Genomic DNA, 14,067 nt, shown 5'->3' with positions numbered 1-14,067 from the left:
ATGACCAAAAGTTGTTCAGAATGTCCACAGTCAGAGATATATACTGAGCCCGAGTGTCTGACACTGAGTCCACACAAGACAAGACCAAGAACATCAGAATGTGATGTGGAATCGCTGTTAGGAGAATAGCAGTCGAGTACCAGGATTTAGAATTAAAAGTTACTGGTCAAAACTTGAAGTCTTGAATATTACTTCTTTTTGTGGGACACCAATTAAAAGAGTGTTCTATTAAAAATACCTGTAGTGAAGTTTAAGGGCACTACTGCCCATCGACCATGGTAAGATGAAAGTGTAAATTCTAAGTGCTTTATCCTAGGCAACTGGACTTGTTTCAGATACTTGAAGACGTTTCACCTCTTATCCATGAGGCTTCTTCAGTTCTAACTAACTGGAGGGGAGTTTGCAGGGTTTTAAAAAAGATCCAGAGCAGACAGAGAGGAGGAGATGAGAAAACATAACAACATCGTCATTCCCTGTATCGCATAACATCCGAGAAACTCTGGAGGATCTTCATTAAACATCATCCTAGTTTTTTTCTCTTTGTCTAATTTTTTGTACCTGTTGAATGATACCTTTACCTATTAATATCATAACCTTTATTTATTTATCCACATATTTAATCTCTATAAATTTGGATGCACTAGATGTTGTAGAGTGGGGGGGTGGTGGGTTGTATTTGTGTATTTGTTTATTTGTATATGTGTTCTTTAGAAAATCCAAAAGTCCTTTGTCTGTTTATATAACTGTCTTTATGTACCTTGTTATTAATAAAAAGATGGTTGAAAAAAAAAAAAAAAACATCATCCTAGTTCGCTTCAAACCTACCAACACACTGAGGCAGAAACTTGTCCATCCTAAGGACAAAACACCAAGGTATAAACAAAGTGATGTAGTTTATGCTGTTCAATGCAGCCAGGACTGCACAAATGTGTACATTGGGGAGACAAAATAACAAGATTCTGCTGTCCACTCACATCTGAAGGAAAAAAAAAAAACATTCCTGTGAGGACAACAATGTAATCATTTTGGCCGGCGATGACAGATGGTTTGAAAGAGGAGTAAAGGAATCCATCTATGTCAAACTGGAACGACTGTCTTTGAACAGAGGAGGTGGCCTAAGACATACTAATCACCCACCTACAACTCAGTACTGAGTTCCCTCCCAAGATAGCTTAACAACCATTCACACCTTGGCTCACCTAGCACTAGCAACCCACATGAAGGCTGGTTGGGACAATGACCTAAAAGTGGCCCTAATTACTCTGTAAGGACAGTTTTAAAGCAGCCCCCCTCCAGTTAGTAAGAACTAAAGAAAAGTCTCAGTGAGAGGTGAAACGTTCTCAAGAAACTGAAACAAGTCAAGTTGCCAACAATACAGCACTTAGAATTACTGAGAACCTTCATCAACATGTAAGTGTATATTAATAGTACATACCAAAGGGAAAACAATGATGCAGCTAACATGTTATATACTTCCCTAATGTGTGATTAAAAGAAATCACATTATAGTAAGACGGTGTGGAATAAACAAGTCAGAATGCTGTGACTGTCATTTACAAACAAACTGTTGCAAATGAAAATAATATCATGAGCAGAAATGCTTCATAATGCTCCTGTTTGTGTGCTGCAGGATGAGCTGCTGGAGGTGGGCTGGAATAACTCTCAGAGCACTCAAAGGGATGTGGAGAAGAGCCTCAACTGCTGTGGTTTCAAACATTTTTACACCAATGTCACCTGTGACGCAGTGAGTTTGATACAGTGCTCTTGTGCCCTGTCACATTCCAGCATGTTCAAACAGATCAATGTGTTTTTTACATTGTTAGGATTTTATCATTTGAAGAAAAGCTGTAGAATTCAAATTGAAATCTTAAAACTATCTAAACCTGCTGTCACAAGCCTTTGTCTGAAGTTTTTTGTCTCTCGTTCCCTTGCAGGCTTGTTTTCCAAACAACTCCTGTTCTCCCTGTGCAAATAAAATTCAGGAACACGCTGGAGAGGTTCTCCACTTTGTGGGAGGGATTGGACTTTTCTTCAGCTTTACCGAGGTGAGACACAGCTACAACAGAGCTGACAGGTTGTTAGTTGCTGAGCACAAGGATTAGCATTAGTAGTATTTGTAGTATTTGTACTAGGGTTAAGCTTAGGGTTCATTGTAAATGAAGTGTCCTAGCACAGTCCTACCTGACCTGAACTGTCAAGAGACTGCGTACGTCAGTATAGATTGGTGCTGAGGAACTCTGACAGAGAAAATAAGTGGCACATGATCAGAACATGGAACCCCATCTGGTAAGAAAGTTCCTTTCAGAGTTTTATCACAGAAAGTGTGGTGAAACTTGTGACCAAAATAGTCATACATTCTGTCATAGTCCATCTATCCATCGTCCTCTGCTTATCCGGGATGGTCATGCAGACAGCAGGCTAAGTAGGGTACTCCAGACCAAGGACGTGCACATGATTACAGAGGGGCAGGGGCTCAAAGTCAGAAAAGGGCAGTACATGCGCGTGCACAGCGCGTGCCAAATTTTTTTTCAGGCCTTAATTACACAATGTGTAGATTGATTGATGTAAAATTTTTAAACAAAGTTCTCATAGAAAGCTAACTACTTAGCTGTGTATCCTGTGTAGCTGTGAGTGATATGCAATTGCCATTTCTTTTGCGTTCACCCTTGTCAACATGAGTTTATTCACATCATCATAATACTAAGGTTTGGAAGACATGCAATTTAGCTGCAATTCTTAAAAAACAATAAAACACTGGTTTATTATTAGGCTATTTATTGGAGGGCAAGTGCAAACTAGAAATACATGCTACACATCTAAAAATGTGACAAAACCAAGAAATGACTACTGTGACTGCTACTGTGGATGTTGGTAGGAACAGCAATGTTTACAACAGCAGTCACAATAAACTCTATATCTGAAAGAAGTTTGTGGCAAGATAAACAGCCGACACAGACAGCTGTCAGATTTGATTATTCTTATCTCTCATTAACAAGCAGTTAGCTTAACAAGCACAAATGGGCGCTTTTCTGAAATATGACTCATATTTAAGCACGTTGAATAAGTGGAAGGCGATTTGTTAGCCCCCACAAGGAAGTTATGTTTTTGGTTTTATAACTCACAAAGTTTCAGGTCGCTCCACTGTCACCTCTCATCTATGTGCTTGGTGGAGTTCTCGATGAGGCAGCGGCTCCACATTTATTTTTATTTTTTTAAATATTTTTGGGCCTTTTATGGCTTTATTGATAGAACAGCTGAAGATATGACAGGAAACAGGGAGAGAGAGAGGGGGAGTGACACGCAGCAAAGGGACCCAGGCCAGGAGTCGAACTCGGGTCCGCTGCAGAGCCTCGGCACATGGGGCGCATGCTCTACCCACTGAGCTAAACGGCGCCCCCTCTCTCCACATCTTTTAAACTAGGACCACCAAAATTGATCACTGTGATGGTGAAAAATGTTTTGACGTCCCCGAATCGGCTATTAACGAGACCATCCAAGCAGCTGTGAGTGTCAGTTAAGAACAGGTGTGCAGGTCCAGAGAGGGGAGGGGCTTCTCTCTTCCCTCTCTCTCTCTCTCCCTCCCTCTCTCTCTCTCTCTCTCTCCTCTGTGAGAGACAGAGCGGAGCCGCTGTGGACAGAGAAGTGGCTTTATAGGCTCAACACACTCATAACACCATATTACGTACGAAATGCGTCCACTAGGTAACCGTGGCGTTTTTATATCACTGTTTTTTTCACATCCCTTTACACAACAGGAATTTATTTATTCATTAAAAAAACACACAGAAAGGGCACTTTTTAATAGGAGGTAAAAAGAGCCTTATGTGTGCACCTGCCTGCTCCAGACATCCCTCTCCTAAGTAATGTTTTCTAGATCCACCTGGGAGATTTTGAGGCGTTTCCAGGCCAGATGAGAAATATAAACTCTCCAGCGAGTTCTAGGTCAGCCCCGGGGTCTCCTCCTAGCTAGATGTGCCCAGAAAACCTCCAAAAGGAGATATCAGTATTTGACTACCTGGGAATGAGATTCAACAATCAACTATATTTCCCCAGAAAAGCTTACACCTTGGAATGGCGGGTTTACAGCAGCCAAAAAATCTTAGTACGCCTTCAAGAAAAATGGATTCGGATTACATCTAGAACACAAGCTACTGACTTACTGTTACTGTTACTTCTGGATCTTTATGAATCAGACCACGCTCGAACCTATGCCTGTGATTTCATTTTGAAAACAAGAAGGAAACTCTTCACATTTAGTGGGTCTGCACTGATATTCAGAAAGTCAGGAAGGATTAACAACATGATTAATACTGAATAACACCCCAAAAATTGCAAAGAAGCCATTCTTGCATTGTTAACTTCTACTTGTAGAGCAAGAAACATGCATTTAGTATAGATTTCTTGAATTTAATCGGAGAAATAGAATTTACTTTGTAAGCAAAGTTGTTATTCCAAAGTCATTGATGTTAGTAGTAGTGTTGTGTGCCATACCACACCAAAGTAAGGTGGTTAAGCCGATGTCCTGTGCTGAAGTGTTTCTTCGATCTACAACATGAAATTAGACAGTACATGGACAAAAAGTGCAAACCAGTGTTGGAATTTCAATCCCAGAATGGCTGCAGGATCTAGCATTTATAGTGGATATTACAGAGCATTTAAATAATCTGAATAAAATGCTGCAGTGCATGAATCGGTACAAAGACAAGATTACAGGACTGCTGCAGGAGTTTGAGTGATGGTGATCTCTGGTTAACTTGAGACAGATTTCACAGTTTTTCGCTCATCATTCACAGGCTTCTGATCTGCCTGTCAACATCCAAATTGAAATAATTGACCAGCAGTGTGATCAGATTTGAAGAACAAATTTGCCTCTGTGGGCATGGACACATTTTATCAGTGTCTCTTACCAGGGTATCCCATATTGACAGCCCTTGCTGCAAAGGTTGTGTGACTACCAAGGACTTTTTTGGGACTACCTACCTTTGTGAACAAGTTTTCCCTGTAATGAGAATTAATAAAACAAAGCTGCGCTCAAGGCTCACACAAGCGCTTAAATAACGCCTAATATTGATGCCTTGTGAAGGCTAAAAGATGCCAAGTTTCAGGAGCAAATTAAACAGCGAGTAACCTTACTTCATGTAAAATGCTGACTTCCGGTCATGGCGGCGAGGTAGAGGGACGCGCTCCATGAGTCTCCTGACTAATTAACCAATTATACGCCCTTTGTAAGTCCTTAATTGAAACTAAAGCAAGGCAAACAAACCAAAACTGCACCGGGGATGAAAAAAAACAAAAATCCAACAAGGCTAAACACTAGAAGCCATCCTGACACTAAATTACCTGTAACAAGATCTTCACTGGCTAGCCCGGCCCCGGCTAATGTAAGCAGCATAATGGAAAAGGCCACAGTCTCCGATAATACTACCCAACAAGGCAGAAAGTTTAGAGCGACACAGGGAAGTCATTGAATTTGTGTTTATGACCATCTGAAGATAATACATTATGGATGGTAACGAGGTGATGGCCAGGGTGGACTATGAAAAGACAAAAGGTTATTGTCACTGACTACTTCAGGTGTTAAGGTAACTAATCCGCACCAGTTTACTTCTTTGTTTGTGTATCTAATTGCTTGTTCACCAGTGTAAGAGACTGTTACATGTTAAGTACACCCAGATTGTACAAAATAGTCATTTTTTTCATTTGAGATGTGAGTAATCTGTGACAGAGCCGTTTCTTGCTATCCACCTTATTCCTGACTTCGTGAGTTTACCCATGGTTCATAGCGGTATTCGGTTATGCTCTTCCGGTTGAACTGGCTGACCTCGGTGTTTACGCTAACGTAGCTGTCACGCTCGCTCTAAAAAACGGCTTTTAACACAAAGAAAGCGACAGAATGGATACAAATCGGCAGTGGATACACAGTACAGATGTTTTAATAAGTCGTGAGGACAGTTCTCACAGTGCCTCACCCGTCAGATGACATGAAGCATTAGCACGGCATTAGCCCGATGTTAGCGATGTAGCTAACGAAGAGAGAGAGAGAGATGCTCCTCGCCGTTAGCCAGGGGGTGGGGTTGGCGCTTTTCTGTTCGATTTAACTTGCTCCTCTGGCGCTCCTGATGCGCTCCCGCAGTTCAGAGTGCTGTTTTCACAATTTTAAAAACTTGCAAAATGTGGACAAAAGCAGCCAAATTTTATTCACCCGCCCAGTGTATTTTTTTCCCGCCTGGCGTCAACAGGCGCTCACAGTGCCTCACCCGTCAGATGACATGAAGCATTAGCACGGCATTAGCCCGATGTTAGCGATGTAGCTAACGAAGAGAGAGAGAGAGATGCTCCTCGCCGTTAGCCGGGGGGTGGGGTTGGCGCTTTTCTGTTCGATTTAACTTGCTCCTCCGGCGCTCCTGATGCGCTCCCGCAGTTCAGAGTGCTGTTTTCACAATTTTAAAAACTTGCAAAATGTGGACAAAAGCAGCAAAATTTTATTCACCCGCCCAGTGTATTTTTTTCCCGCCTGGCGTCAACAAAAGTAGCCCAATTGGGCGGAAAACCGCCCAGTCTGGCAACACTGTTGGAGATAGGCGGCTGCTCGGACGTTGCCAGGTTGGGAAAGTCATGCAGCAGCTATTCTGTGGAAGATATTCATAAACCCAAATATTTATTTTAGTGTCAAAGCCGCGAGCAGCGCTAGTCTCCGTTCCTCCTTCCTCAGCATGGCGTGTAGGGCGCAGGGCAGGACAAGTTTGTCTAAGTGGTTGATGTACTACACGAGACGTTTCTGAAAAAAACTTCAATTTTCATGAATTGTTGTGGCAACCAACAACGGCACATGTTGTACCTGAGCTCATTTTAAAAACAATTTAGCACTTATGACCTAACACTAGTTGTTTAGGGCTAGCTTAGCGGCAGCGGCCATCATGCAGTTGCAAGGCAACCGGAAACAGAAAACCGCCGGCGGAAGTAGTTATCTGTCATGGCAGCCAGCCCCCATAGGCTCCCGAGGAAACAGGTGGATACCAAGTCCCGATCCGATACTTCTATAATACATTAAAAAAATGAAGAAGAGCGAAGAAACAGATCCAGGATGCCCCCAAGTTTTTATTTTATTCACCTTATTTTATCATTTCACACCAGAGCCGTTTCTTGCTATAAGCGGACTATGCGGGTGCATAGGGCCCCCGCGCCACTCGGGGGCCCCCTCAAGTTACAAGGTCAGCTGCAATACCTGAGGAATGACCCGAAGGAAAAGATGTGAAAAGGACCTGACACCTGGCCCACTGATTGGTCAGATCTGGTGTCTACCACGCCGCGTTGCTATGACGACCAGTACTACTAAACTAGGAGGGGGCGGGGAGTTGCGCCGAGCCGTAAGTTCAGGTCATTCACGGCATGGCGTCCAAACTAGCGTATTCATCTGGCGCAGAAAAAAGAAGAAACTAGATGAAGAAAAACGCTCGCTGGATAAAGGTAAGGTTTTTTTTTTTTATTATGTGGGTTGGAGGGGCTAGCTAAAATGCCGATTTTTTTTAGCTAGCTTAAGTGTTTGCTTTAGGAGAGGGCTAAAATAAAATGTATCTCACATGTGAATGCCATAACACTGATTGACTGAAGTGAAACCCGTTTTGGTGAATCACAGCAGGTCCAGTTCGTTGGCGTTACATTTGTGAGGGAGGGTGTGTGTGTTGGGCAGATATCTGTCATGTCTGCTGTATCCTCATCCAGTGGAGCTGCTGCTCCGTCATAGACCTCCTCTGCTCTTCAATATTTGTCACATAACATCACTTTAGGATTGTTTTTATGATTAATTTATCAATTTTAGTGTTTACTCAGTTTGTAGGTCTCTAATGTGAAGTGTGCTAAACAACCCTAATGCATATAAGGCCTACTGTGGATTATTATGGACTATTGTGGCAGTAGATTATTGCTCTGAGTGGATGATTGTTAACTCTACTGAGCTAGTTGCGTCTTTCTTTTCCACATTTATTAGAATATTTATTGTGACAAAATAATTTGAACACATTTGCCTACATTCCTAATGTTTTTGATGTATTACTTTGTTTTATTCAAAAGAATCATAATAACACAAATTAAAGTCAATTTAAAGTGAACTATACTATATAGGACCGTTAGTTCTGCCCACTGAATATATGTTAAGACAAAATCATCAGTTAAGCAAGTAGTTCACTTTGTAATACTCTGTGAAATATAAAGATATTCCTTCAATATCACATAAAGCTCATCAGTCATTTATCTTTGTTTCATAACTCTTTGAAACTGCTTAAAAGTGACAACTTTGAAATTGGGTGCATGCTTTAAAGGGACACTGTGCTGTATATTGCAAGGTTTAAAATAAAAACAGATTATGAATTTCTCCATTAGTGTAACATAACTCAATTGTATAGTATGAATATTTGTTTAGGATCTGTTTTGCTTGGTAACCTGAGGAGTTTCGTCTTTGCAGAAGCAATTCTGAAGTATTTTGGAGCCGCAGAACAGGAAGCAGCACTGTCGCCTTCAGCACCAGAGATTCGCAAGCAGCTCTCATATGCTGGCAAGGAAGCAGAAATTTTGAGGTGGGGCTTAGGGTAGATCTGCTTAAAACACAAGACACAGATGATACTGATAATCATCACAAAGTGGTGTGATTGTGTTATATAGTTCTGTATGGTTCCTTTAAAGTATTGTTTTTATTGTTGGTTTGTTTTCATTGTTGCATTTTTATTGTATGCTGGTTTATTGTGTTGTACTTGAAGGGCTTGTGTTACATTTGAAAGGTTCCTTACTACTTCAACAGTATTATTCTTGTTAGTTTGTTTGTTTTTATTGTTTGCATATTGATATGGATGCTGGCTCATTGTGATTTTCTTTTATAAGTAATAGCCTTATTTTCTCTACAACTTTAACTTTAGTTGTGGGTGTATGTATGTTATATGTTTAATGTCAACTTAAAATAAAATAAAATTGAGGAACACTCCATCAGTTTCATTTATTGACCTATCAAGGATCCCTATTGTTTACCTTGTATTATCATTTTCTATCAGTTCAACTTACTAGTGTGGGTCAACTTAAGATGTTTGATTGTAATTTGAGAGAGGTTTTCACGACTCTAGCCTGTTTTCCTCTTAAAATGTAACAGATTGTTGCATCTTTATGAATCACCCAAAAGGGTTAGGAATCTATCCATCGTAGTTTGACAAAATAGGGGCCCCCAAACTGCATCTTGCATAGGGCCCCCAAAAAGACAGAAATGGCCCTGATCTGAGAGGACAGCTGAGTAATAGATTCTGCTATCCAAATAATATAAACTGATTATTTAAGGAGAGTTCTCCTATTTTTTGATAATTGGGGGTTGACAAACTATACTATTTAATATTAAAATAATTTTTTCACATACAAAGGGGCCATTAAACAATTGAGACAGATGGTCAGGGATAAATGGTAGCAGAGGTAAGTTAATTTCACGTATAGTAGCTCCTCTGTGTAGGAGCAATAATAGCCAAGGAAGTTGGTATATTAATATGGTTTTGACTGTAGAATAGAAAGACAGTCAGTAGTTTTTAGTATAAAGTTTTGTTGTTTTTGCAAGTTCTAGCAAAATGTTCAGTATCTTTTCAATGTTTTTTTTTTTTATTGTTCTACCCTGTTTCCTTGTTTTTCCTGTGACATTGATATTACAAGCGGCGATACGGAAACACAAATTCAGGATTTTCCCCACTAACAGAATGCCCTTTAAATTGCTTCATGGTTAGTAACCAGTTATGTAAAATATCATCATGGAATGTCCAAGCCTGGGCAGACTGGTGAAATTAAAACAAGCTATGACTATTGGCTTGAACACCTGGGATCTAAAATTTTGTTTCTTCAGGAGGCACATTTGACTTCAGGTGAGGTTATCAGGTTAAGAAGAAGATGGAAGGGAAAGGTATTTGCTGCTAATTACTCATCCCATGCTAGGGGTGTGTTCATATTAATTCACAAGTCCATCCCCTTTCAAATAAATAACACCACTCTGGACCCTGGGGGAAGATTTATCATTCTACAAGGTCATTTATTTGGCCAATATCTTAATTTAGTTAATGTCTACGGCCCTAATAAAGACGATACACAATTTTATAACAACATTTTTCTAACACTTTCATCATCAAGGGGGGAAATTATTATGGGCGGGGACTATAACTGAGTATTGAACCCCAATATTGATCGAAATGGTAATCAAGACTCCTCCCACAATCAATCTAGGAAAGTTATCCTCAACTTTATGGATGAGCTGGGCCTGTGTGATGTCTGGAGGGAGCTTAACCCAGATAAGAGAGAATTCTCCTGCTATTCAGCAACTCATAAAACATTTTCACGACTAGATTTCTTTTTGATTTCTAGGACTTCACTTTCTTATGTTGACAAATGCTATTACAGTAGCATAATAATTTCTGACCATGCTACAGGGTCTATAGAATACAGTACTTCGAAAGAATTCCGCGGACCTCCCAAGTGGAGATTCGAAACCAAGTGGCTACAGGACCCAGAGTTTATCCACTTCATTGACCAACAGATAGAATTGTTCTTCCAGGTCAACACGTCTGAAACTTCACCCTTAGTTAGACTGGATGCTTTTAAAGCTTATATCAGAGGGCAAATAATTAGCTATTCCAGTTTTAAATCTAAACAATTCTAAAACTAAATGTTGGAAATTGAAAAAGAAATTATATCATTAGAAAGCAAAATCATAATTAAGAAAACTCCAGCCCTTGAGCATAAACTGACCATACTGACCATACCCATTATAATGAACAGTCAGCAAATAAGGCTCTAACAAATTTAAACAAACTAAAACAGTCATTCTACTACCGGGGGAGACGGTGGGTAAACTGCTTGCTTGAAGATTTAAAACTTTACAAAATGAAAAAAGCATTCATGAGGCAGAAAATTAAATGGATTTAGGACAACTGACCCGAAGGAAATAAATTAAACATTCAAATTATTTTATGAAAAACTCTATGGATCAGATTTCTCAATAGGCTTGAGTTCCCCACTCTTTTTCTTCTGAGGACCAAAAAACCTTAGACAGGCCAGTGGAGTTTTCAGAGTTACAGGAGGCCCTTGTGTGCTCCCCATTGATTTTTACAAAACCTTTAAAGATAAGCTGCTGCCTACTCTGTTAAACATGTTTGGCATTCAAAACCAACTACTTGCCACCTTCTCTTTCCAGAGCCCTTATTACGAACATCCTGAAACCTGGTAGACCGCCATTTAAATGTGACTCCTACCGACCCATATCACTCTTGAAATCAGATACTAAACTCATAGCTAAAATAATAGCACTAAGGCTAGAAAAATACCTGCCAGATCTTATACATGTAGATCAAAACGGGTTTATCAGAGGCAGGCAGGCATTTCACAATCTGAGAAGGGTGCCTAACATTCTACATTTTGAAGAGGGGCGTCCAGATGCGGCCATTCTATCCCTGGATGCCGAGAAGGCTTTTGACTGGGTGGAGTGGCCATATCTGTTTGAATTACTCCCATGGTTTGGCCTTGGAGAAAATATTATTAAATGGATAAAACTGTTATACAGTAGCCCTAACACAGAGGTTCTGACTAATACCATTACTTCAAAACCCTTTAGCCTGGCCAGGGGAACACATCAGGGGTGCCCGCTATTACCCGTCCTGTTTGTATTATCAATTGAACCCCTCGCTTTGACAATCAGATCCCACCCCCTAATTTCTTGAATAACAATTGGAAACCATTAACACCGTATTGGCCTTTATGTGTAACAATTGGAAACCACGAACACCGTATTGGCCTTTATGCGGATGATATTGTACTTTTCTTAAAAAATCTGGCATAGTCCTTACCAACACTTACTAAATTATTGGAGTCTTATGGGAGTTTTTCTGGTTACAAAGTGAATAACTCTAAGTCTAAAATATTGTTTCTTGGGAAGAATGAGAGAGACTGCCCTCCATGTGGCTTTACCTATCTGGGAATAAAAATTACCCCTGACATAAAGGACCTAGTTCCAGAGAACTATAATTCTATTTTATCATCTGTATCAGAATCCATTAAAAGATGGTCTGATCTTCCCATATCTTTAATTGGATGTGTCAACATTGTTAAAATCAATATCTTACCCAAAACGCCCTCACACAACTTATTGGGCAGCCCAGATTAGAGCAGCCATGTACTGGTTCGTGGACGGTGCCTCTGTGCTATGGGTTACAATAGAAAAGGCCACTACATCTCCATTACCCCTAAATCTTTATTTGTATGCGGATTCTTTGAAAAACCTGTTAAAAACTGCCCACAATCCATTTGTCAAGAACAGTGGCGTAAGTATCGGCGGTGCAACCATTGCAGCTGCACCGGGGCCCAGACGCCGTCAGGGGCCCATGAAGGAAGAAAAAAAAAAAAAAAAAAACAGTCTAGAATTGCCACAGGCCCCTGTTTTTGTGAATAAAATAGCTGGGGGTGGGTTGGTAAGGTAACGCTGAGTGGCCGGTATAGGAGGAGGCCAGGTATTCTTTAGACAGACAAGCCACTGGGCCAATCGTCACCTCTCTGCTGTGTCTGCAGCTTAGCACTGTGGGTCAACCCGATGCATGTCTCTCTCCCCGGGCCGGGAGAGTTACCACAGTTACCAAGGCAAGGCGCAGCAGAAAGAAAAAGAAAGAAAGAATGAAATAATGAAATAAATTACGGCTGTCCATCGGCCCATTATTGATCAGCCCACCGGGAAAAATCCCGGTACTCCCAATGGCCAGTCCACCCCTGCAATAGCAGTTTTCTCGAGTGGCTGTGCGTGTGTGTCCAAGCGTGTGTGTGTGTGTGCGTGCAGTACGCACGAGTGTGTGGTTGTGGCGGGGCGGGGGTGGGGAGCACCAAAAAAATATTTGCACCGGGGCCTTCCACCATGATATTATGCAACTGGTCAAGAACACTATTAAGGTGTGGTATAAAATGCAAGCATACTTAAACATAATGTCAGATATATCATGTTTCACACCAATACGGGGTAACCACAGATTTTCAGCAGGTAGAGGTGACCCTGGCTTTAAATTCAGGGCAGGGAGAGGGATCAGCAAAATTATGGATATGGATATTACAATATCCTGAGAAAACACCTCTTTAAATACAAACAAGTTAGGAATTACATTCTAACAGCATCTAAACAATCCCCTCATAAACCCCCCTGCCTAGTCTTGAAAAGGCCATACTGTCAAACTGCCTGTTTGCCCTCGGGTATTTATCCTAGGACAAGTTCCATTTGAGTTAGGAGTGTCAGGTGCAAATAAAAAGTTTGTCATTTTTTGCTCACTTCAGGCTAAACACTGTATAGCAACTTCCTGGAAGAGCACTGAGCCTCCCTCAGTTGAACACTGGTTTGGAAGCGTATCCAACATTCTGGCCGTGGGGAAACTGACTTATGCCACCAAGGGCAAAATACAGAGCTTTTTTAAGCTATAGGGACAATTCATTGAATTTATTGAAAATCACAGATCAAGAAGTTGAATACTTGTAAATGACCTAAGAAGTATATAAGAAAGTATAAGTTTATAAGAAATTGTGATATTCAGCACAACAGCTACTTAGGAAATGCAGGGTAATACGTTTTTTTGTATTATTATTATAATTTTTTCCACCTTTGGTTTTGTCTTTTCTTTATGAATGTGGGCATGCAATCCCTCATTTATGTATTTGTCAAGTTAATCGTGAACATTTAATAAATATCATTTTCAAATAAAAAATGTAAAATGCTACCTCAGACACTTTTGCACCCCGAAGAATATAGCTCTGTGAAAATGCTTACTGTGAGATATTTAAAGAGACTGAACATTGTGCAATATAATGTCCATCAGTAGCTTCAGTTAAAAAAATGTGGTTGTTAAAGTTAAGTTGTTAAAAACATCTCAAATATATATAGTTTCTTTTTTCTAAAAAAGAGGCTGAGTAATGGTCTAAAACATCTGTGTCTTTTCATATGAAAGGTTAACAAAAGTGCTTATGTTATTGTCACCATTGGCACTTAATTCTATGAAATGTCGGTCCAGAAAACAAATGGCCGTCCGG

The 14,067-nt window shown here is 40.4% G+C and overlaps 1 protein-coding gene across 6 annotated transcripts in view; it reads left to right on the top strand.

Moving 5' to 3' along the window:
* The window catches only part of tspan13b (tetraspanin 13b), a 51,688-nt gene that overhangs the window by 15,776 nt on the left and 21,845 nt on the right, over positions 1–14,067 (top strand). For all 6 annotated transcript variants that reach the window (XM_030410494.1, XM_030410478.1, XM_030410498.1 and 3 more), the window contains exons 4-5: positions 1,631–1,744; positions 1,935–2,045. In XM_030410494.1, the coding sequence (XP_030266354.1) occupies positions 1,631–1,744; positions 1,935–2,045 (225 nt within the window). The remainder of the gene's footprint in view (positions 1–1,630; positions 1,745–1,934; positions 2,046–14,067) is intronic.

The sequence above is a fragment of the Sparus aurata genome, chromosome 3 (assembly GCF_900880675.1).
Source record: "Sparus aurata chromosome 3, fSpaAur1.1, whole genome shotgun sequence".
Taxonomy (NCBI): domain Eukaryota; kingdom Metazoa; phylum Chordata; class Actinopteri; order Spariformes; family Sparidae; genus Sparus; species Sparus aurata.
Note: the sequence above shows the minus strand (reverse complement) of the source record. Positions and strands in the feature narration are given on the sequence as shown.